The 24791-nt window shown below is 37.2% G+C and overlaps 1 protein-coding gene across 2 annotated transcripts in view; it reads left to right on the plus strand.

The window, feature by feature from the left end:
- The window catches only part of LOC145991088 (luciferin sulfotransferase-like), a 90808-nt gene that overhangs the window by 57607 nt on the left and 8410 nt on the right, over positions 1-24791 (plus strand). For both annotated transcript variants that reach the window (XM_083126820.1, XM_083126819.1), the window contains exons 2-4: positions 2879-2975; positions 4471-4651; positions 10545-10665. In XM_083126820.1, coding sequence (XP_082982946.1) covers positions 2879-2975; positions 4471-4651; positions 10545-10665 — 399 coding nt within the window. The remainder of the gene's footprint in view (positions 1-2878; positions 2976-4470; positions 4652-10544; positions 10666-24791) is intronic.

Below are 24791 nucleotides of genomic sequence, written 5' to 3' on the forward strand. Positions count from 1 at the left end.
ATACTTATGATGGAATTAGTTTTTACGTGTTTCTTGCATTCTTCTTCCAGACGGCAAAGGACACTTGCAAGGGGGACAGATCCCCTAGATTTCAAATTTTATTCAAATAAATATACATTTCTTAAAATTCTCTTGCTCGCTTCGCTCGCATTCCCTTCTATTCTTATATTCCAAGTTCAGAGCCATAGCTATGGGGCGGCGGGAGTCGGCCCTAGGAGCCAAACGATCTATATGAAAAAAAAAAATGTTAAGGAGAATGCTATGGCGTCCTGTAAAATTATTTGTGCCATATTAAAACAATTTCTATGAAATATTAATGATGACACTGTAATCCAAGAACTCATTGATCAATCAAGGGATTCCTATTTGTTTGTCAGGTGTCATTACATGCATTTCAACTATAATGTAATACAATTCACACAATATTTTGCAAAATAGTTAATGTAACCAGTAGACAAACATTGTCTGTCTCCCCTTTGAAGGAAATAGATTCCGTGGTGGACTAAGGGACCCATGTTTTAATGTTTTAGCAAGTACAAAAAAATGTATTACAAATTTTTACACAATTCATCAAAGTGTAGATAATATGTAACCATTATTATTTAATTAATTTGAATTTTCTAGCACAACGCTGCGACGCCAAGGGTCCCGGGTTCGAATCCCGGTCGGGCTTGGTTGTTTGTGAATGTCCATTCATCAATTTCATCATTTCATCACTCATCCCCATCTTCGCAAATTAGCCAAGAGGCACAAAACGCGAAGTAAAATAAATTAAATCAATCAATCAATTCTTGCATAACACAACACAATGGTGTTGTTGGATTCTCGTTAGATTCCTTTGTGCGTAAAAATCTTGCATACTGGAAACTAGAGGGAATCATTATGAAGCAAGATTTATAAAGGGTTCCCTTAATCAGTTCTGCAGAGAGGCCCAAATCTGTTGGTACATACGCGTATTAATCGCCTATTAACATTATCGACCTGTAAATATCAAGTAGATTCAGTCCTTATTAGCCTATTTATGTTAAACTTTATATTCTTTAGCAATCTGGAAAGGTCATATCGAAATATTGCTATTTGATGTTGCTCGATTTTTTTTTTGATTTTTTTTTTTCGTTGCAGTTTCAAGATATCAACCCTTTTCTGTTACTTATCTATTTTGGGGACGGGGCAAATACCTCTGTGTACCCTGCTATATCTGCCAATGCGACACAATATATTAAAAATTTGTCCCCTCTAGGATTGACTTCGCCCCCCCTTCAAAGAATTCCTGGCTACGGGCCTGTCCTAAGGTGAAATAATGAATTTCTAACTAAGATAGTGTCTATTTCTTTACATTTACGAGTACTTACTGTTACTTGTTATTTCGATTCTGTAACACATTATGGCGGGCGATAGCGTACTGGTTCAGGGTGCGTTGTGCGAGTGTTTTGTCTATTTATGCAGTGTTGCAACCTCGTTCACCGGAAAATACCTACTTTCGTGCCCGGATTTGAAATTATTCTAATACGTCGCAAACCATTGACGTTAGCTCCACAAACCAGTGACATTAGCCCCAAAAACCATTTTCCGTAAGGTTAGGTTAAGTTAGGTTAGGCAAGCATAGTTAAAAAAAAATTTAAAAAAATAAAAATACTAGACACGTCATGTTCTAGTGAAAACACGGCGAGGCTGAAACACTGACTATGGGGTTGCGTCATCTTAACACACGGAACATTGTACTCTCGTGCAGAAAGCAAATGGCGGCAGCAGAAACAGCGTGTCGGACAGAGATTTTTGCAGAAAACGACATGTTTTCGCATTAAAATGGATCAAAACTAGATTCACGAACTTCCACAATGCTACAGAAAATGATTTCCGTAAGTACTTTCTCCTGTAAATTTGAAGAAATCAGTTTCCCTTATACTATAATGTTACCACCCTTTCTTTGGTAGACATCTCAAAAATTTGAATAAACGTATTAACATATATGAATATAAGGGTGACAGCTAAGAAAAAAAAATCAGCCATCCTCGTGAGAGTTTGTTGAACTGCCATTTTCTGCTCCAAACTGTTATGTCATTTCTTTGTTTCGTGAATCTAATATCAGACATTTGCAACATCACATTAATTGCCACAAGGAAGATATAAAAGGGATAAGAAATGTAAGGACACTTGAGTTACTTATAAGGTTCTATACTGCCTCCACGGCAGGCTGGTCAACATAACCTGCTACGAAGCCAAAGGTCATAGGTTCAAACCATGGGTGAGGCATGTTTATTCCATATTCCTCTTCAAGTCTATTTGCCTTTCTTTAAGTCCACCTTATACTCATATAAGCCAATCGGGACTGGACTCACGGTTTAAAAAGGGATCCAAAACACTAAGCGTTCCTCAAGCAGAGTTCGAACTTGGGACATCTTGATTACAAGGCGACAGTGTTCCCACTATGCCATTGGGAGGCCTGTACTAGAAGCTCGATGCCTGCTAGTTGCAGTTGAAGAAACAAATGAAAGGATTCGCACTGAAGTAGCGAGGGAAGATTGCACCTGCTACTCTGATGTGCGAGATTCCTTTGGGTTCAGTCTCCTGTCAGATCTCTAAACTATTAGTGTGAGGTTTATGGAAAATGTTTTGTTCTTCACATTTTATCATAGGCATAACTAGTTAAGTGAGGCTTTAAAGTTTGTGAATTGACGTCTAGGTACTTAATTTGTACATAGTAATGAACATTGTCCCCTTTACCATTCCCCAAGCAAATAAGGAAAACTATATAAACAAATGATCATTTAGTTTAAAACAGCCATTGGTAACAGTTCATATGTTTATAGTGTTGATATGTTTGCTTGAAACTGAGTATATTACAAACAACTAGCTAATGTTAAGTTATATTTTCCAGGTACAACATGGACACAGGAAATGGCATGGTGCATAGCAAACGATTTGGATTTCAAAGGTGCAGAGCAACCACTACCAGAACGGTTTCCATTTCTTGAGTAAGTCTATTTTTCATTGAAATTAAACTTGAAACCCAATATTGACTAATCACATGTACAACTGCTTTCGTCTATCTTATTTTTGAAATGACTGTAGTTAATGCCCTGTTCTTTTCTTATTATATTGCACTCTGTTATGTGAATTATTTCTCTTGTAGTCTACACTTGTTACAAGCATAAAAACACAGATTTTTGTTGTGATGTTTCGGAACACATACTCCCTTCATCAGACATTTAAATTTTAGCGCGTGTTCTCCTGAAATGTCACCTCAAAAATACTGTGCTTTTTATGCTTGTAACAACCGTAGCCTACAAGAGAAGTAATTCTACAATGTAAGCAATGTGTACATGGAAGAAACGTTTGTCAGCAACCTCAGGATGTTATTGAGTGGGGTGGCAGGAGGAGGAATACTGCTGCCCTTCTGGTTGAATTTGCTAATACCGTGGATTACTCTGTATAGTAACCCTATGTTTTACTTTAAAAGAAGATTGGGATTTCCCCTACTGAAATGTATCACACTGACTGTTAGTCTGTTACCAGTAAACAATACAAAGCTACAAGCATTGTTCACAATGCAAAGGTGCTGGAAGGCTCATATTTTTTTGGGAAAACATTTTAACATTAGGAAGAACCAGTACAATTGGTATATCCATAATTTATCTTGTTTGTGAAGATGTGCCCTTTCGTTAAACTTGAAAATTAAAAGTTTCAATGGGATTCCCAAGAAGTGTTCGAGACAAAATTAACATTTCTGGTAAACATTACTAAAAACAGGGGGAGGGGGGCCTCTACTTATGATCTCCTTTCCCGATTATGCCAGCCTGAAGCTAACAACATCTTGAGGCTGCACTGAAACAGTTGATGAATACAATGTTAGGTACAACTATTACATCAGATTGTTAGTTTCCTTATTATTTATAAATTATTAATTTCAAATGCCTATTTCTTTGATTTTGAGACCCTTTTGAAAATATTTACCCTACAGAGGTACCTCCTCCTGACACACCCCACCCCCCTCTCAAGTGTTTCTATATCAATTGGTGCGAAAGTCTGATAATAGTCATTGCAATCTCAATAAACCATAAAAAAATAATAAATGAATGCTCTATTAGCCTAAATACCTGACACCTTGTTCTCTTTTTCTGGTTCCCTTACTGTGTTGACAAGAAAGCATAAAAGCCCACTATTGTACTATTTAAAAATTCCTCATCTGTCAATTTTGAAATAAAATTAATTTTACTGACTTAGTACACCTCACTCCTTGACTTCCAGAGATAATTGGAAGATGGTTTATTATAACTATTATCCTTAGTAACATAATAGTGCTTAATGCAGGAATTTGAATTTTCAGAAACATTGTTGTAATAAAAATGCTTGCAAGCCTCAAAGAAATGTTTGTCAAGTAAAAAATACACTCTTGTTAAACACAAACTATTGATTTATTTTGTAAATTTTGTATTTGTTCATTCTAAGTGTTGGTTTTCGATCTTGCAGTCACACACCTCTCTTTGATTACGAAGATGTTCTTCCGAAGATGCCAGAACTAGCGAAGACCTTGCCTCCACATGTCACTGACTCAATTGGCTTCATCAACAACTTGAAGTCGCCACGCTTCATCAAGACTCACATTCCATGGAAACTCTTGCCTAAGCAGTTGACTACAAAGAAACCAAAGGTAGGGTGGACAATAGCTTGTTTACCAGAGTTTATATAATGTTTGTTGTTTTTGTTAATGTCATCATCATGCTTTGCTGTTTCCTGCCTGTGGCTGGGTTGGCATAGAAGTCAAGCCTCTCCATTTCCTCCTGGTCTTCCACCACTCCTCTCTTTCCACAGTGTTACAATCTTGTCCTCTTCTCCTAATACTCTCCACTATCTGCTCTTTCCACCGACATCTTGGTCTCTCCCTTGGCCTTATTCCCACTCCTTGTGCATTGTAAGCTCTTACTGGTAGTCTTTCTGTATCCATCCTCTTCTTCATGTTTCCGAACCATCTCATCTGCGCCTGATCTATCCCGTCCTGAAGCTTCACCGCACCCACTGTCTGTTGGATCTCCTCATTCTTTATTCTATCCCTTCTAGTCTTCCCCAATGTATCCCTTAAAAATGTCATCTCCACTGCCTGCATCTTTCTTTTGTCTCTCTCGCTGTCGTTGTCCAAGTGTTTGCCCCGTACGTAATTATTGCCACATAGTATGTGTTATATATTACCTTCTTGCATTTCATAGGTACATCCCTATTCCATATTAATCTTCAAACGCTTTGATATAATTCACCACCATTTGTCCTCTTCTGTTTACCTCCTCATCTATTCTTCCACTTCTCTCAATTATGCTTCCTAGATATTTGAAGCTCTCCACTATCCTCAACTCTTCCGTATCCATCTTTATTCTTGGTTCATTTCTGGCTCTGTCGTTAATATGTTAGGGAAATTTTGTTGTGTTATTGTAATTTTTGTTGCCATACATTTTGCAGGCTTTACTGCAACAATGCGACAATTGATATTTCAGAATGAAAGAGTTTGAATGAGGTACCTTGATTCCACATTCTCATGTACAGCCAATGGCAAAGATCTTAGTGGGCTAAATGTCCATCATATCTGATCTGATCATTCCATTTTCTGCAATGTGGACTTGAAAAATTGAAACAAAAATGTCAACAAGCAGAGGATAACTTTTGATCTAATATCAATGCAGATTCATTCCTTTAACACTTCAGCTGCTACATGTACCGCCAGTGGTACAAGTGTATGTTTTATTAGCAAACCAGCAGAGATTTTGGTTGGTGTACCAGGAGGTCAAAATTCCATCTTACTCTTATTGATTTCCTTACTTCCTGTAAGTACCTGCATGGCCCATTATTAACAATAATATGTAGAATAATTGTAAGTTTCCTTTGTCGGACTCTGTGATTTACCATTCATTGATGCATGTGAGGTTAACATGACAGCCAGTCATGGCCGGATTAAGGTGGGTGCTATTTATGCTGCAGCATTAGGCCCATTCCTGAAATAGGCCCAGATGAAAACAGATGAGAATTTTTCCGAAAGCTTAACAGTTTTCTTTTGATATATTAACCTGAAAATAAATCTTAGAATGGAATTTGGAGCCCCAATTTTGGACGCCTAGACACAGCGTTACTTATTATACAGTTATTATTATTCTTTGCGCTGTGACGTAACTATAACGTCGTTGTGTTTATTGTTTACCGGAGATTTCAAGCATCAGGCCCAATTTTGGTGTCTATGAGTGTGTGTGTGTGTGATGTGCTTAGACAAGTGGTGGGTTGGGCTTTTCTTTTTGCATCACTTGGTGTTGTTGGAATCTTTCATTGATAGATCTAACGGACCTGCTGATGTAGTGTGCCTTGCACTCTCACTCCATGTCATATACACCTGGGCTATGAAGTACTGTTTCTGTTTGTTCAGTTTGTTGAAATGTTTAATGTGCTCGAACATTCATAGAGGAGATTTTTCAACAGTAGTATTATTACAATTGCTTTCATTTGATAAGGGTCATTGTTATCACCACTTGCTCCTTTTATTGTTTTCTTGTATTTTTTTTGTTAATCCACTTTTTTTGGTAGACATTCATTTTTCAGGGGGGGCGTGGCCCCCCCCCTTCCGGACGCCCATGCATCAAAGGTTTATGCACTGGTTGATTTGACATGGAATTACCCTATCAGAAGTTCTTTTGATTGATTTGCTTCATTTTCCTTCACTTTTGGCTAATTTGCGAAGCTGGGGATGAGTGATGATATAATGAAATTGATGAATGGACACTCGCAAACTTCCATGCCCAGGCCAGGATTCGAACCCAGGATCCCTGGCATTGTAGCTCGATGTGCTCATAGAAGTTCTTTCAAACACAGGATAAAGAATATAGATTATGTGAAAGAACTTGCTCATCTGCTCATGATAGAACATAGTTCACTGACTTCCAGTTATCCTGATCTGCGCACGGTTTTGTTTCATATACAGTCACAGACATTAAAATGGGGCAACTAAATCCTAAAATATTGGCATTCTTGCAATGCATTGTGTGTGCTGTCCAATTCTATGGTGATCAGTTGACTTCAATAGCAACCTTTTAATACGAAGTTCTGCTATCACCGTAGAGTTAGGCAACAAAGATAATGCTTTGCAGGGAAGGCAGTATTTCAGGATCTACGCATCACATTTTCATTGCTGGTGACTGTACCTTACTGGTCCTCCACAGTAGCAAAGGCAGAGAGACAGTTTTCTCAATTTAAAATTATAAAAACCTATTTATCCAGTTCTATGAGTCGGGAACGTTTTAGTGGTCTGGCTTTACTTTCAACTTGTTAAAGTTATTTGAAGAAATAGTCAAAGTATCAATTTCAAGCACTAGCATATATTGTGTTTAGTGTACAAGAATATTACAGACAGATTCCTTTGCGAAGGAATCCAAACCCGATAACCATCCTTGTCATTAACATAACCAACAAGAAACCCATAGCCTTATTGTCAAATTTGGAATGGAAATTCTTGTTCACTTGAACATAACACTGTGTTCCAAAAATATGTAAATGCTCAAGCTTACCAACTTCTTGTCTATACCAGAGTTCATAAGGTGCCTTACCATAAACTGGCGATTTTCCTGTATGATTCAAGATATACACTACAGTATTACAAGCTTCAGCCCATAAAGCCTTTGGTAGTTTTGTAGGATTTAACATTGAACGAGCTGCCTCAACAATAGTGCGGTTTTCTAGTTCAGCAGCACCATTTTGCTCAGGAGTATATGGAGGAGTAATACAGTACGCAATACCATGACTGGCTAACAATTCTGAAATTTTCTTGTTATCAAATTCTTTTCCACCATCACACCTGAAAGTTTTTATCACATGACCATTAGTGTTTGCTTCATTCAAAAAGGTTTCAAGAACTGCTGAAACTTCATCCTTATGTTTTAAGAAAATCACTCTGCGAAATTTACTGTAGTCATCCTTAAAACAAACATAATAACGAGCACCTCCTAGAGATGTAACACTCATGGGCCCATTCACATCAGCATGAATTACTTCACCAATTTCTTTAGGTCGATTCAAAAGTTTCTTAAATGGTAACCTATGCATTTTCCCTAAAGCACACCCATCACAAAACTGTTCATCTCCAACTTTTACATCAATGTTCATTTGTTTCAACACTTGTTTCACATGCTGTTTCTTTTGATGAGCAAATCGTTCATGATATAACTGCAATGTATCACTAGTAGTAATCAAATTTACTTGTACAGCATGCTTAGGCTTCACAACATGCATGTTTAAAGCATACAGTTCATTACTGACAAACCCATTCATAACTACATTACCAGTTTTTGAATTACGAATGGTAATACCCCTTTTGTTCATTGTAATGCTATACCCATTCTGTGTAGCTGCTTTTACTGAAAATAAATGTGCACTTGCATCAGGTACATAGAACACATTTCTCATTTCAGCATCATGCCAAGCACCGTCACGACGAACCTGAATCTTAATTGTACCTTGTCCATGTGCCTGCATCATTATATTTTGCTTTCCTAATAAAATTATTTCAGGAGCTGCAAATTTGGTAAATGAAGTAAAGTACTGTTTGTTTGGAGTAATGTGTTTTGATGCACCACTATCACAATACCACACAAACTTGACAAAATTCGACCATTCAACATACGTTCAGATAATGTATTTCATCGTGTTTCTTTAGTTCATCATTTAAGTGCACAAATAGTTTTTGCAACTTGGCCACTTGTGCACTAATGTCTTCTTTTTCATCACGCTGGATTCGGAAAAAAGTCTCTATCAGCATGTTCAGGGGTTCTGAACTGCTGCGCTCAAACCTGGCACAAAATTTATCCCACAGTTCTTTTGCATGATTACACGTCAACACGAGTTCTGCAATCGGTTTGCTTAATGCACCGGCTATTACACTTGCTGCTTTTTCATCGTCTTTTTGCCATTCCGCGAATGCTGCCTTCTGTTCGCTCGTTGGTTCTACCGGTAATTCAACAAATTTTCGCGAACCGTCCACAATTGTTTCAAGTCCATATGCATGCAACACCATGTTCATATGACACTTCCATTTTGCCCAATCATCAGGACCTTCAAGTTTGTTGATAGATACTTTGTATTCACTGCATGCAGCCATTTTTACGTGTGCACTCACAACGAAACAAACTTCAAAACTTACACGCACAACGTCCCCTGGTGCCCATAACCTGTTACAGTTATTTGAAGAAATAGTCAAAGTATCAATTTCAAGCACTAGCATATATTGTGTTGTTAGTGTACACCCAACAGCAAAAGAAACAGTAGGCGAATTGTCCATGACCATTTTCGTTCGGTCTTTTTTATGCAATGTAATTATAATGGATTGAATAAAAAGTGTCAATATGCAGAAGAGAATACCTGCTTCCAATAAACATAATTTCGTTCGTTTAAACAACAAAGGATGTAGAATAAAAAGTAATGAAAGTAGCGATGGACAATTTGCCTACTATTATATTTGCCGTTGACTGTACAAGAATATTACAGACAGAAAAAAAACGAACGAGGAAAAATCAACGTCCATACAGTCGAGACTGGTAACACAGAATACTCCATGATTTTCCACACATACTACTCACCAACATTTATTAAGTTCTACATTAAGCCACCAGTTGGCAGCACCAAACAAATACTCATCATAGAATGAAGTGTTTCTATTATTCTTAATACAACTGAAAATGACTGAGACAAAGATATCAAGTTTAACAAAGTAATCTATGCATTTGTGTGTATGATAATAAATTGATCTGTAACATGAGCACTATAATTAGTCATTAATATTAATTTTTAATGAGTAAAGAATATATTTCATAGTATCTATTTTATTAATTATTTTGTACCATTTGTCTCTAGCATTTATCAAAAGGAAATGCATCTTTATTCATAATAAAGAGAACTATATTTGCTTACAACCCATATTCTAAAATTACGATTTTTTTGTATTTGTAGTTCCAGACACTATAACTGGGGGCCCCACTTAGGTAGTCTGCCCCGGGGTCACCAGGTGTCCCGTTATGCCTCTGCCTGGGCATGGGTGTTCTTTAAGTGTTGCTTCATCAATTTCATCATCATCTTTATGATTAGCCAAAGTGGCAGATATGCGAAGTAAAATAAACCAAATGAATTAGCAAAACCATGTCCAGTGAGAATTTTCTGTGAGTGTAGTTGTAAACTCCTTCACTCCTTAGTTATGCCTCTACACAAAATAATTTTCCAAACAGGTGGGTCCACATTGTTAAAGTGCAATTATGTCTAGGATAATAGAGCTAAATTAATTAACTGATCCATTTGCTAAACAGAAGATGAACCTAAAAGGAGGAGGGGGCTGCCCTTGAGCACATTATCAGTCAATAATTACAAAGATGAAAATAAATGCCATAGTCATGTTTACACATATCAGTTGATTACTGCAGTATTATTATATTCTTGTTCAACTTGTACACAGAACAAAATAACAAGGGAAGTTCATATCACACGTAAATGAATTTTCACAATATATGAAATACATGTCTCTTTTCCAGATCATTTACGTAACAAGGAATCCTAAAGATTCATGTGTGTCCTATTTCCACCATTGTTGCCTTATGGAAGGTTATCAGGGAGAGTTTGACGAGTTTTGCAAGCTGTTTTTAGCAGATAGCTGTGAGTATATACATTGTTTCTGAACGTTTTAGAAAAAAAATAAATAAATAAGATTTACAAATTTGTAGCTTTCATCTCCTAGAGAATATCTATATCTATCATTATCCACCATACTGTAGGATGCTAATCATGCCATTGAACTTCAATGTTGAGTTAACACTTGGATTAATGTCAGGGAATTGCAATGGCACCTCGAAAGTTGGCAAACCTCCGAAATGAGGAACAGTGTGACAAGATAGAAAGGAAAAGTACTAGTGTCATTCAAGGTTGACCAGGAGTTGTGTTTGAAGGAAAATAAATGAAAAGTCCTACAAACACCAAACTACCTAGTTCAATTTTTTAAAGTATTTTCACAAGCCTCCAGGCACCGCTGCCATCATTGTGTTAATTCCCTGAATCCTTAGCATAGCAGGACACATTTTTTGTCTGTGTTTCATATTTCTTCCCTACCATATGATCTTTAAGGAACTCAAACAAATCTGATAATCACTGAGGGCTAAATCCAGCGGGTAAGGACATGCAACAAAACCTCCCAGTATATTTCAGCGAGAGTTGTTGCTGTCAAATTAACCATGTGAGGGTGGGCATTGGCATGGTGAAAAATGGCATTTTCAGACAATAACTGGTTTTTTTTTTTTACAAATTGCATCCTTCATCAATGTGCAGTAATACTAGGCATTCATTCTAATCCTGTCTTTAAAAAATCCAGATGAATAACACCTTACATGTTCAAGTTGGGCGAATGGGTTCACTTGGTTCATTCATCATCAACTATTGTTCTTCACCAAACTGTTGACATCATTTGTACACTTTTGCCTGTAACAAGAGTTTCTTCCACATACTGTGCTTGCAATCTTAATAAAATTCCAGCTGGATTAGCCTTCACAAGGAATTTGATTATTCACCACTTTTCCTCTGATACACACACACTACTTGCTGCCATTTTTGCTAACACTACTTTTTTGTGTACAAATGGCCCGGTCAATGTTGAACGATCCTTGTATTGTATCCTACCCGATGCAGTTTGGTTTTGTTAGTGGACTGGAGAAGTGATGGTACATATTTAATGTTATTCTGGCTGAATGACCTGGTAATCGTCCATCAGCCTCAGCCTAAGGTCCCAAGAGAGGCTTGCTAATCTCAGGGTAAGTTTTCCTTGCTTTCGCTGGCATAAGCCCACATTCAAGCCAAGCCAACAGAAGTTTCCCTGAAGGCTGCTGTTCTAAACCCAACCTGATAAAAAAGATCTTATCTGATGTAAATAAAAATAAGGGATGCAATTGTTTGTCACTTCATCCTCCACGTACTTTAATTCTCAGATCTAACAGTATTTTGCTGTACTGAATGGTTCATTATACCATATTAATATTATTGATTGTATTACAATAAAGTATTGTATTTTAATTTGCTGATCATTCTTGCTATACTTTTAAATTTCTTTAACAATTCAAGAATGTTTATGCAGCAAACAGGTAATCTGCCCAAAATTATCAGTTTATATTTTAAATCCTATTAAAATATTTATTTAAATTTTCTATGCTAAAACCACTCGTTATTACAGACAGGGATATTTCACAAACTTCTTGTTCATAATAGACCCAATGAAGATGAAAGAAGAAATTAGTACACCCTCGAGTGAAAAAATGCCCACCCTTGAAAATTTCAGATTATGTGACAAGGCGGGGCAGTATAGCAAACCTCAGGTATGAAAAAAGTAACATCACTAGTAGGTTGAAGTCCTGGTGATGTTATAACAGATATGTAATTTATCTATTTACTTATTTTTGACAAATACTTAGATAATTAAACAACTTTCCATTGACACATTATTTGCTCATGCTTCATCAATAAAAATTGCTATTGCTGCAGATAACTTGATAACTTGAAGGATCGATCTTCTGAAAACGTGAAAGAAGACTAATATGTTGGCTCAAAAAGCGATAAAATATATTCATATACATACTTGATAAATTTTACGTGCTGAATATTTGCATTATATGAATTCTGGGAAATAAAAACCCAAACACACACAACGCTTATATAAAAGTGAGCCCAACTTAGAGAGTTCAGTATGGGGTGTATGATAACAGGTATGCCGCTTGGTGCACAGTAGAAGGAAGCTCCAGCCTGCATTGAGCATCTGCTGTAGTACACGCCGCAACAAAAGTTAGTGATCAATGGCCAGTCCCAATTAGCCTATCTGTGCATAAAGGTGGACTTCAAACTCAATGAATCAATTATTAATAGAGTTGTGAAATAGTTGTTCTTGTATTTGTGTTAACAATGATTCCAGAAAAAGAGAAGACATCGGAAATATTCAATCTAGTATGCTCTTGCATTGTGTCCATCAGTTAACATTATTGCCTTGTAAGCACCAAGTCCCGGATTCGATTTCCGGCATCGATTTACTTAAGTGTCTCATACATCTATTTCCTATTTATGCATTTGTGTTAAACTTTGATTTATTCTTTTAACTAAGTGAAAAATAATTGCTTGATCAATTTTTGTTCTTTTTAACATAATGCTATCAATCCTTTTGGGAAGGGCAAGTTCTCCATGCCCCTCTTGCTAATTCCGATGCATACAATATGCGTTTTCGGAACTCGTGGAATTTCCGCCGCACAGCGCTTCATACAAAGTCATTGCATTTTGTGTATATAATAAAAAAAGTAAAAAAATGTTTCTTGGCGTTTTTCTCCTCTTGTTTGGTTTTGCAAGAGGATCTTGAATTGCTTCAAGATCCTCTTGCAAAACCAAACAAGAGGAGAAAAACGCCAAGAAACATTTTTTATGCTAATTTTGTAAAGCCTTTTGCACAAAATTCAGTTACTTCCGTGGTTTCGCTTGCAATCGAACTAACACTTTTGCCAGGATTTTCCTGCTGTATTGAAAAAATATTTATTACAATTTGTGTGTCTACTTTTATTTATTTTTTACTTATTGCCATTTTTCTGATGTAGAATAATTATAATAAATTCCTTCAAGAACTACTCAAAATGATTAAAAAAATGCGCACACAAACAGTAAACCACTTGACCCCCACAGAAGCCTATTCACGAACTTTTGTCTGGATATTCTCTACACCCTTCTCTCTTCCCAACACTTGTTTGCAGTGAATGGCAAGAGTCTGAAGGCTGTTATTTTCAAATCACTGTAAACACAAATAAGGAAAACATCTTTATTGGATGGTCTGAATTGTAATAGAAGGTGTAAACCATCAAAACCTTCCATTCCCTCAGCTTTTTGCATATTTATTATTCTTCCTTTGAATGTTAACGAGTTTCCTTTGACAGAAACACTCTTATTTGGGGGTGGTGATCTCAAAAGTAAAAGCCCATAAGAGCCCGCACTGAACGCGTAAGTTGGGTTCGCCTTTAGCCATAAATGAACACAATAGGAATTGGATATTCAGTGATATAAACACCACACATGCCCTACAAAATTGAAAGAAGTGAGAGTTCTTCAGAATTTGTAACACTGTGTATCACCTGGAATAAAGTATTTTGGCTTGTAGGAGATTTTTGAAGCAGAGGCTTATATTCCCACAACAATTATACAAAAAGGATATAAAAATATTCATGCCCACAAAATAAAATTTATGGGCAGAAATATATCAACAGGCCTCTCAAAATGTAAAGTTGCAACAAGTGGCTGGACGAAACATGCCACACAATATGTAGTGAACCCAGAAGAGCACGTTGAGGAGGGGAGGGAGAAAAGTTGGTTAGAGCATCCATCATATTAATTCAATTTGACAATTTGATCGGGTTTTTGAGTCTCCACTCAACCAGTAGGTTTTTTTTTTTTTCATGTTTCAGTGAATGTCAGTTTATAATGTATGTATGTTAAAATTGTCCTGTTGTTCTCACTGTTCTTTCAAACTGTTTGATAATAAAAAGCACACATTGGCTACAGTGTGCTGCAATATTTATTTAATTTTGTATTTATTAGAAACATTTCAAGAATGAAGAGCTTAGTATGACGATGTTAATCATGATATTGCTTCTTCCTTGAAAATATCGGTACGTGTTTAATGTGTTCAATAAAATTATTAAATTCTCCACATATTCAACAGATAATAATAATAAGGAAAATAATAATCATAACATTAAGGAAAATGGTAAAATTGGTAATTAAAAGTATGTTCAATTCTTGTATTGACAAGGTAGATGTTTATTGCTGAACTTTGTCTTAAGTGGTTACGCCAAGAATATCACGTGGTTCATTTGCAGCTTCAGGGGACATTTAGTATTGCTGTAAAAGGATTTGCTTTCTATAACATGAAGCTATTGCCATCAGAATTGGAAGCAAGTTTTAGAGAAGAAGAGAATTTCGTCTGTAAGGAAAGTGAGGATGTGAACCATCACGAGAAACTGAATATTGAAGAAGATATGATATGGCTTATTCAGTTTTGTTATTTCAAACCTGCACACATGGTCCGAATTTTTTTCACCATCTACTGGAAATAGGCGTAGATGTAAGAGAAAATGAATTTGGAAACTTAAGTCGAGTGAGGAGGGGCCAATATTAGTAATTTGTAAAAACTAATTAAATTCACTGGCATAGAAATTTTCTAAATACAGACTGTATATCAGGTGCTCTTTTCGGATGTATTTCTTTGCAGATACAAATTGATGACTATACAAATGATAGGATCAGATAGGAACAGTAGTTCAAGTTTATGAAAGCAATGAACTAGGTTCTACTTTAAAAATATTTTGTTACAGTCATACTGTTAATTACGAAACAATATTTTCTATGAATTTCTACACGTCCTCACTTTCCTTAGACGAAATTCTCTTCTTTGGTAAAACTTACTTCCAATTCTGATGGCAATAGTTTCATGTTATAGAAAGCAAATCCTTTTACAGCAATACTCAAGGTCACCTGAAGTAGTGAAGGAACCATGCGATATTCTCGGCTTAACCCGTTAAGACAAAGTTTAGCAATAAACGTCTACCTAGTCGAGGCAAGAACCTGCATGTAATTATTAATCATATCGTTTTCCTTAATGCTACTATTCTTATTTTCCTTATTTTTATTATCTCTTGAATATGTGGAGAATTTAATAATTTTATTGAACACATGAAATACATTCAGATATTTTCAAGGAGGAAGTAATATTATTATTAACGTTGTCATACTAAGCTCTTCATGCTTGAAATGTTTGTAATAAAAGCACACACACACAAAACAACAATAAGCATGCATTATAAAGAGCCATCTACTAAAAAAAAAAACCTACTGCTGGATTGCAGACTTGAACAGCTGATCAAAATGTCACACTGGGTTTACAAGGAGGATGCCCTAACCAACTACTCCAGCTCTCTCCATTCTACAAACTCTTCTGGTTTCGCTACATACGTTGGCATGATTTGTCCAACCATTTGTTACATTACATTTAGATTGAAATTTTCCCCCATAAATTATAGTTTCTGTCTATGAAAATTTTTATATTGTTTGTGTATGATTATTTTCGGAATACAAGCAGCTGCTTCAAAAACCTCTCACAGGTTCAAAGCTGACTCTGGGAAAACTGCTACAATTTAATTCTGGATAATAGACAGTGTTACAAACTGTGAAGAACTTCCTTTAAGTTATATGCAGCAATAGCAATTTTGACAATGAAGCAGGAGGAAGGAATGTGTAGTAAAATGTATCAATGGAAAGTTGTTTAATTTTCTGTAATTAATTTGTCAAAAATAAGTAAATACACCAATTACATATCAGTTGTAACATCAGTAAGATTTTGACCTCCTGGTGGTTACTTTTTCGTAGGTGAGGTTTGCCATACTGCCCTGCTCTGTTGTCACATTGTGCAGATTTCGACTTTGAAATTTCCAAGGGTGGGCAGTTTTTTCGACTCAAGAAATCATGTGCCACGTGGAATGAGCAGAATCAAGTTACGTAGAGCTAATGTGGTGGTTGTTTTGAATGTTGCGAATTTAGTAGAATGTCTTTCAGATCTAATACTTTCTGTTGAAATAAGATAAATATTTTGAATAGAAAGCAGTGGTGAATTAACAATCATTCTCAGCTTTTGCATTTTTTTTGTTACTCACTATATAAATAGTTGTTAGTAGTTTTTTATCGCATCGGCTCAGTCGCAATAGCCATTTACTTATGTTAATTAGCTATTTACTATTCCTTTAAGATGCATCGAAAGATGGAGGTGAGGGGATTAACAACAGTCATTACGAAGGAAAGGATATAACTTTACCAGTCTTAGCAATACAAACTCATTAATCCTCTTTGTTACAGTAATGCACTACATCACTGCTTAATATAATAATGTGTGTGTGTGTTAGTATGTAGAATGAAATAACCCGTGGCTCTACAGCCTATCAGGGCCTTGGCCTATCTCCCGATAGATAGTACAATGTGTCCGAGAAAAATATACCAATAAAGAATTTATTTATTTATTTATTTACTCAGAGTTTCAGATACAGTCTTATTTGGCCATTTTACACTGAAACAACATAAAGTAGAAACAAAAAATAACAAAAGATAAAAACAATAACAAGATGGGATAGATTTACATATTTTTGTCAGTAATATACAAAAATTAGAAGGAAAATATCTACATTCAGGGGAAGTTTGTTGTAGATTTCTGGGAGCCTGTAAAACAAGGATCTTTGTATAAGGGATAGCCTAGTGGTTGGGTTGTGGAAGAGTTGCAGGTTGCACGTTTGCTTTTGGGGTACCCTAAGTGTGAATTCACTGATTAGGAGATCTGTTCTGATTTTGCCATTTATTATCTTGTATAAAAATTTCATGTCAGCTAGATCACGACGAAAGGATGGTGTGTGAATATTCAGAGCAGCCATGGTGTCTGATTTGGATACATGTCGAAAGGAAGGTATTCTATGGCGAACAATTGCAAGAAAGAAACTGAGAACAGAATCTATTCTGGTGAGATTGGTTTTTGAAGCCATTGCCCAAATTGGGGAACAGTATTCAAGGATGGGCGAGATGAAAGATTTAAAGAATAAAGCAAGAGATGATGGGTTTTGAATTTCGCTAAATCTGTGTAGAAGACCGAGTAGGTGCATGGCTTTTTTAGTGGTAGCTAAAATATGATAATTAAAAGTAAGTTTTTCATCCATGATAATACCTAGGTCCTTTTGGGTGGAGACGTTTTGGATTGGATTGTTTTCAATAGAATAAGTAGACAGCACTTTGTTCTTTTTTAAGGAATAAGTAAGGAAAGAGCATTTCTGAGGGTTTAGTTCTAAATTCCACTGACGACACCATTTAACAAGTTCTGTGAGAGCATTTTGAAGAATCGTCATGTCATGATGCGATGAGATCTCCTTAAAGAGTTTGCAGTCATCCGCAAACAAAAGTATATTGATAGGGAGAGAGGACAGTTTTTCAGGGAGGTCATCCATGTACAGAAGGAATAGGAGTGGCCCTAAGACACTACCCTGGGGAACTCCAGACAAAACTGGAAGAAAGTTAGAAGAGGTACCTGAAAGAACAACACGTTGTTCACGCTCATGGAGGTAGTCCTGGATTAAAGAGAGAAATTTGCCATGGATGTTAAATCTGGATGATAATTTATAAAGAAGAAATTTATGATTAATTTTGTCAAAGGCTTTCGAAATGTCCAAATATATAGTGTCAAGTTGGGAGTTATTATCAATAGCTCTGGCAGCATGCGAAAGTAAGACAGAAATATTTGTTAGGCAAGAGCTGCCTGGAAGAAAACCATGTTGTGCTGTGTTGATATATGGTGACGTAAACTGAAGTAACCTGTTTTTGATGATTTTTTCACAAATAATTGATAGTGGGGATAGAAGTGAGATTGGTCTATAGGATTTTACACATTTTTTATCTCCAGTTTTGTGAATGGGCACAATGTTGGCCCATTTGAAGTTTTTCGGAAACACACCCTTAGAAAAACATTTGTTGAGTAAGGCAGACAGAGGAAGAGCCAAGGAGTCGGCAGTTTTACGTAGGAATATTGTGGGGATTTCATCTGGACCTAGGGACCGGTGGAGGGGCAATGAAGCGAGAAGGTATTTTACTTCCTCGGGGGATGTTTTGATTGAAGATAGTGTGTGAGGACAGACAGCATTTAAGTGGGGGAGAGGGTCGGAAACTGAGGGAGGTGAGAAGTTCTGATGAAAAAAAACATTGAAAAGTTCAGCTCTTTCTTCTCCATTAGCAATATCAGTATTGTGAACAATTTCTTTAGGTATACGTGGGCTTTGTTTTCTTGAATTTAGTAATGTGAAGAATCTCTTAGGGTTTGTAGTACATTCGGTTATGTTATGTTATTTATGTGTTCACTATATTTTTTCTGAGTAGGTATTTTGAATGACGTCTGATGTCACAATAGGTACCGTGAGTGTGAACATTAGGGTGCTGCTTCCATAGGTACCAAGCCTGTTTTTTATTTTTTAACACAAAGAGAACTTCTCTGTTGAACCAGACGGGGTATTTCGTAGATCTCGGTCTCGCATTGGGCATGAAGTCTTTAATCGTGGCATGCAGAATTTCAACAAAGTTCTCAACGGCTTCATTCACTTCCTCTCCCATCAACAAAAACCAAGGGTAGGCATTGAGCACATGCTGGATGACATTCCACGGAGCTTTTCGCCATAAGTGGTAGGGGGGGTTGGTTCTGCTTGACGGATTCCTTGTCTTTCTTCATGGTAGGCAGGTGCATTGTGACGTCGAGTGAGTCATGGTCCGAGGTTAGAAGATTTTTTCCTGCAGTTACCTGCATATTAGGCAGGGTTGCCAGTACATAGTCAAGGTTGTTGTCACCACGTGTTTTATGCAAGTTGAACTGGTTTAACCCTATTCCGTGAATGAACGTATCAATAAACCACTAATGATTTTGGCAGTTTATAGTTCCCGTATTTGGGCTTTCCCAATTGATGGACAGGTTGAAATCACCAAATAGCATAATATCACCACTTGTCATTGCTGCTAATACCGAATCCCTGCAGGCTTCGAGGATGGAAATAGAGTTCTTATGTGGGCGATAATACGATCCAATTAGCAGTTTTTTGTTTTTTTGAAAATTGAGTTCTATCCAAATAATTTCACAGTCCTTGATTAGGTCTCTTCGTATTTTACAATTCCATTTAACATTAACGCAGATCATCACTCGTCCACCACGACGACTTGCACGGTCATTTCTAAATACATTGAAATGCTTTAAAAATGGAAATTCACTATCCATCACCATGTCGTTTAGCCAAGTTTCGGTGAAAACTAAGCAGTCATATTGCAGTAGCTTGCTTAAGTGAATGTCACAGTCAGAAAGTTTGTTTTTAATACTTTGCACGTTCTGGTAATATACGGAAAAAACAGCATCATTTCCTTGGGAGAGTCCCGGGTTGACATGGATGTCACCGCACAAGAGCATGAGGCACAAGAGGTGAAAGTAACCGAGAGTGGATCGCTTACCTCGCGGTCGTTGGTCCTCGGACGTCCGTAGTCCCATCATGGCTGCAGTCAGGCTAGAAGAAGTTCCAGCGGCCGGAAAAAGAAATTTCCTATTTTCCACGTCTCTAATAGTGAGCCACTGTTGACCATAGTTACTTCAGAGTTCTGATTCACACGTACGTGGTATTGAAAAACACAAATGAAGCACAGCACCAAGAAAATAAAACCACAATTTGCAGAGCGAAGAAACACGCTCCCAGTACTATCCGCCATCTTTCTTTGTCCACTAAGGGCCAGTTTTTCAATGTCCTGTTAATCTTTCTGTTGACTAACTGCCAGTTGGGAATAACAGCCAGTCTTAACCAGCACCGGGTTTTTCAATGTGAAAGTAACTGCCAGTTAACTAAACCATGGTTCGTTCTCCGAAACAGTGTGTTGGCAATTCTGAAGCACGGAAATTACAGGAAATCGACCTGCGCGCCATCTGTTAGTATAGTTTCAAACCGCGTCGACTGACACACAGCCTGGCGTTTAAATGTAGAACTACAAGCACGGCACGCTCGAAAGCACGTTATTGCATTGTGAAACGATATGAACAATGGCAGCGCATCCATTTTGTATGCTTACGAAATAAATTAACGAAAGACAGCACTACAAATTTGGTTTTCTTCTAATAAAGGCCAATTCCACGTGGGGGAAATGATGTTATGAGGCGCAAGCGCAGATACTTTCTTGTAGAAGAAACGTGAAGAACTCGAAAGTCGAGACATTAATAATAACTGTTTGTTAATATAAACACTATTATTATTATTATTATTAATATGTAAATATTGTACATTTGACTGCATGCTTTGTACCTCTCTATGCATGTTGTTGAGCAAAAAAACAACATGTTAATAGTAAGCATGCTTTCTAAACTTCTAAAAATATGAAGGTACGAATAAAAATAATTTTAAAATTTACTGAAATATTTATCCGAGAAGATCATTCAACAATAAAGCGTGAATTGAATGCAAGACACGTAATAAATAATTGACAAGAAAAAAAATACCCGTGACCAGGACTCGAACTCGTATTACAAAACTCAACACGCTCCGAAAGTTGGTGCCGCTAACAACTACACCAAATTACCGATTGGAGATTATCACGCCTAGTAGACCGGATATCCTGGCCACAAATTCTCTAACACAACCTTGCCCGCGAATTCTAGCACTTACGCTGCTTAATTTCCATATTTGCATGGACGTTGGTAAGCTCTGCCAAACAAAACAAGTCTTTTTCTGTACCAATTTGAAAGTTTTATGAATCATATCTTGTTTAATCTGACATTGAAGTTGCGAGTGTGGAACTTCGATAGCTGCACGAGGCATCCATGTTGATTCGCAACTTCCAGTTAGGCTGGTAACTGCAAGAAGAAGTACCAGTAAAGATAATCGCCACCAGAGTTCCAGTTACGAGCTAACTGTACATTGAAAAACCGAAATTTTCACTAACTTCCAGTTACGTGCTAACATGAACCTTAACTGGACATTGAAAAACCGGCCCTAAATAACTCACAATCGTTAACGATAGAAATGTCAAATAACGTTTATTTGGAAGAGGGAAGAAAGGATTTTTTTTTACCACCTGAAGGGAAAAAATAGTCATAATTAAGCGCATGCGCGGCTTTGTTCGTGAGTAGTCTGTACAATGGCGCCGTTTACTGTTCGTCTGAAAGTTGAGTACTGCTTTTGGTTTGCAGAATTGAAGTCTCCTGTAACGGTACAAAGAAGATTCCGGCAACAATATGGACAGGAAGCACCAGAACGTCATTACATTGTTAAATGGCATAAACAATTGCTGGAAACAGGGTCTTTGTTGAGGAAGAAAGGTAGTGGTCGGAAGCGTGGGAGCGAGGATAAAGTGGTTGCAGTTCAGGAAGCTTTCCAGAGAAGCCCACGTAAATCTGTGAGACGTGCTAGTTCTCAACTTCAAATTCCACGTTCTACTGTGCATGATATCGTACATAAAAGGTTAAGGCTTAGAGCCTACAAGTTACAGCTTGTTCAGAAACTAAAGTGCAGTGATAAACCCGCTAGGTTTGATTATGCTAATGAAGAGCTATCACGCATTGATGATGACAATGAATTCCTGACATGCGTAACATTTTCAGATGAGGCTACCTTCCGCATTTCCGGAAAAGTGCATAGGCATAACTGTAGAATATGGGGTGAGCAGAATCCCCATGCAGTTGTTGAACATGAACGCGACAGCCCTAAGTTAAATGTGTGGTGTGGTTTGACACGAGATTCCATAATTGGGCCCTTTTTCTTTGAGGAAGCTACAGTTACAGGTGCAAGTTACCTGCAAATGTTGCAACAGTATGCTGTTCCTCGTATACCTCATGGGTACATGTTTCAGCAGGATGCCCCCATCCCCCACATTATGCCCGTTGTGTTACTAACTTCCTTAATAACAATTTTGCTGGTAATTGGATTGGGAGGGGTGGACCCATTAAATGGCCACCACGGTCACCAGACTTGACTCCTTTGTACTTTTTCCTTTGGGGTTATGTGAAGACTATGGTTTACCAAACACCTATGCAAGACCTCAATGATCTCCATGAAAGAATTATCGATGCATGTGGCTCCGTCACTCATCAAATGTTGAAGAACACTTGGATGGAGGTTGAGTACAGACTTGATGTTTGTCGCCCCACCAAAGGAGCACACATTGAGATCAACTAAGGTGAAATTTTTTTCTTCTTCTTTGGTTAAAAAAAATTCTATGATTTTCTCTTCCAAATAAACGTTATTTGACATTTCTGTCGTTAACGATTGTTGAGTTATTTAAACTCTTTATTGGTATATACACACTGTATATACTCAATTTCGGTCCATGAACTTAGAAACTACAGGGTGGCTCAATAAGTCACTTAACACCCCCGGTACAAGGCCACTGCAGCGTGCAACATGGAAATGGTGATGACCAATCGTTATCAGGCCAAGGGGGAACCACATTGACGACACCCGCAGGGTTGGCGGCCATCTTGAATTAAACTTCAGAATTTTAAATGGGAAGGGGGTCATATGACATATCAATATGGGCTAGAATTTCACGAGAAATGCAATGGTGAAGGTTTTTTCAACGTATCTTTAACCAGTAAAAAGTTATGACTGAATTCTTGTACCAATTTGCTCCTTTTTGAGGTGTTAGAAAAATGCCTTAAAATTTGTTTAGCGCATCGGTAATGCATCGAGATCAAAGTGACGTCTAGGGAGCGACGTTCGCATGCCATTGCACATTATTTTAATCGGATACATCTATGAAGAGCTGCTCATTATGAATGGTTGTCGCGAACAATTTACAGTGTGACGCTTCCATTGAATTAAAAGTCCTTCACAGTGACAAGGCTAATGTTTATGTTCAGAAGGAAGTTTATAAACAGAATATTCGATGCTTTTTATCTGATAACCCATTTTTGACAGATCAAAGCTGAATGGTTAGTGTTGGTAAGTTAATTGTGTGACGTGCTGTGTGGAACACGATTGGTTAGTCAATTTTCCATCAACAGAACCTTAAATGCTTAGGGCTTCTTGGATTTGTTAAATAAACAGTTTTTTCATCCTTGCTTATGGAAGAAGGTACTTTTTACAGAGTTTTTTCAATAGGGAAGAACACCAGAACACTTATGGGAACGTTATGAACCAGTTTTTGTCCAAAGTTAGTTATCAGATGACAAGGGTCACATATTCTGTTTATAAACTTCCTTCTGAACATAAACATTAGCCTTGTCACTGTGAAGGACTTTTAATTCAATGGAAGCGTCACACTGTAAATTGTTCGCAACAACCATTCATAATGAGCAGCTCTTCATGGATGTATCCGATTAAAATAATGTGCAATGGCATGCGAACGTCTCTCCCTAGACGTCACTTTGATCTCGATGCATTACCAATGCACTAAACAAATTTTAAGGCATTTTTCTAACACCTCGAAAAGGAGCAAATTGGTACAAGAATTCAGTCATAACTTTTTACTGGTTAAAGATACGTCGAAAAAACCTTCACCATTGCATTTCTTGTGAAATTCTAGCCCATTTTGATAATTCGCACGACCCCCTTCCCATTTAAAATTCTGAAGTTTAATTCAAGATGGACATCAAGATGGCCGCCGACCGTGTGGATGGCGTCAATGTGGTTCCCCCTTGGCCAGGCAACGATTGGTCATCGCCAATTTCAAATTCCATGCCGCAGTGGCCTTGTACTGAGGGTGTTAAGTGACTTATTGAGCCAACCTGTATAAACTGTTATTATAATACTCAATAAAACAGAAATAGTAAATTGTATAAAGATCCTTAAGAAATTTTTACAATTCTGCTTGCTCGACTTGAAATCAGAGAAGTTTGAAACACTGAATAGAGTTTCTCTCCACCTGGAGGAGCCATTAAGTTTGAGCAGAAAGAAGCACATTTCAGAGGAGTTTATGCAACATTTTATTTACAATACCCTGCATAATATCAAACAGTTCTCAAAAATAATATTTTTCATGACTTGTCGAGAAAATGTGCTTGGAACACAGGAAGGTGGATGTTTTCATAAATGGCAACGTGTTTTTGAAGGCATAATGCCAGTAAGTTATATTGGGCAGTTGGTTAGATGCTGCTATCCTTATTTTTCGTCAAGCATTAAAGGTCGCAGGTTCAAATCCTACCCTCTCCTCACTTTTTTTTTTTTCGTTTTTAG

Source organism: Lepisma saccharinum, chromosome 8, assembly GCF_977018435.1.
Source record: "Lepisma saccharinum chromosome 8, izLepSacc3.1, whole genome shotgun sequence".
Taxonomy (NCBI): domain Eukaryota; kingdom Metazoa; phylum Arthropoda; class Insecta; order Zygentoma; family Lepismatidae; genus Lepisma; species Lepisma saccharinum.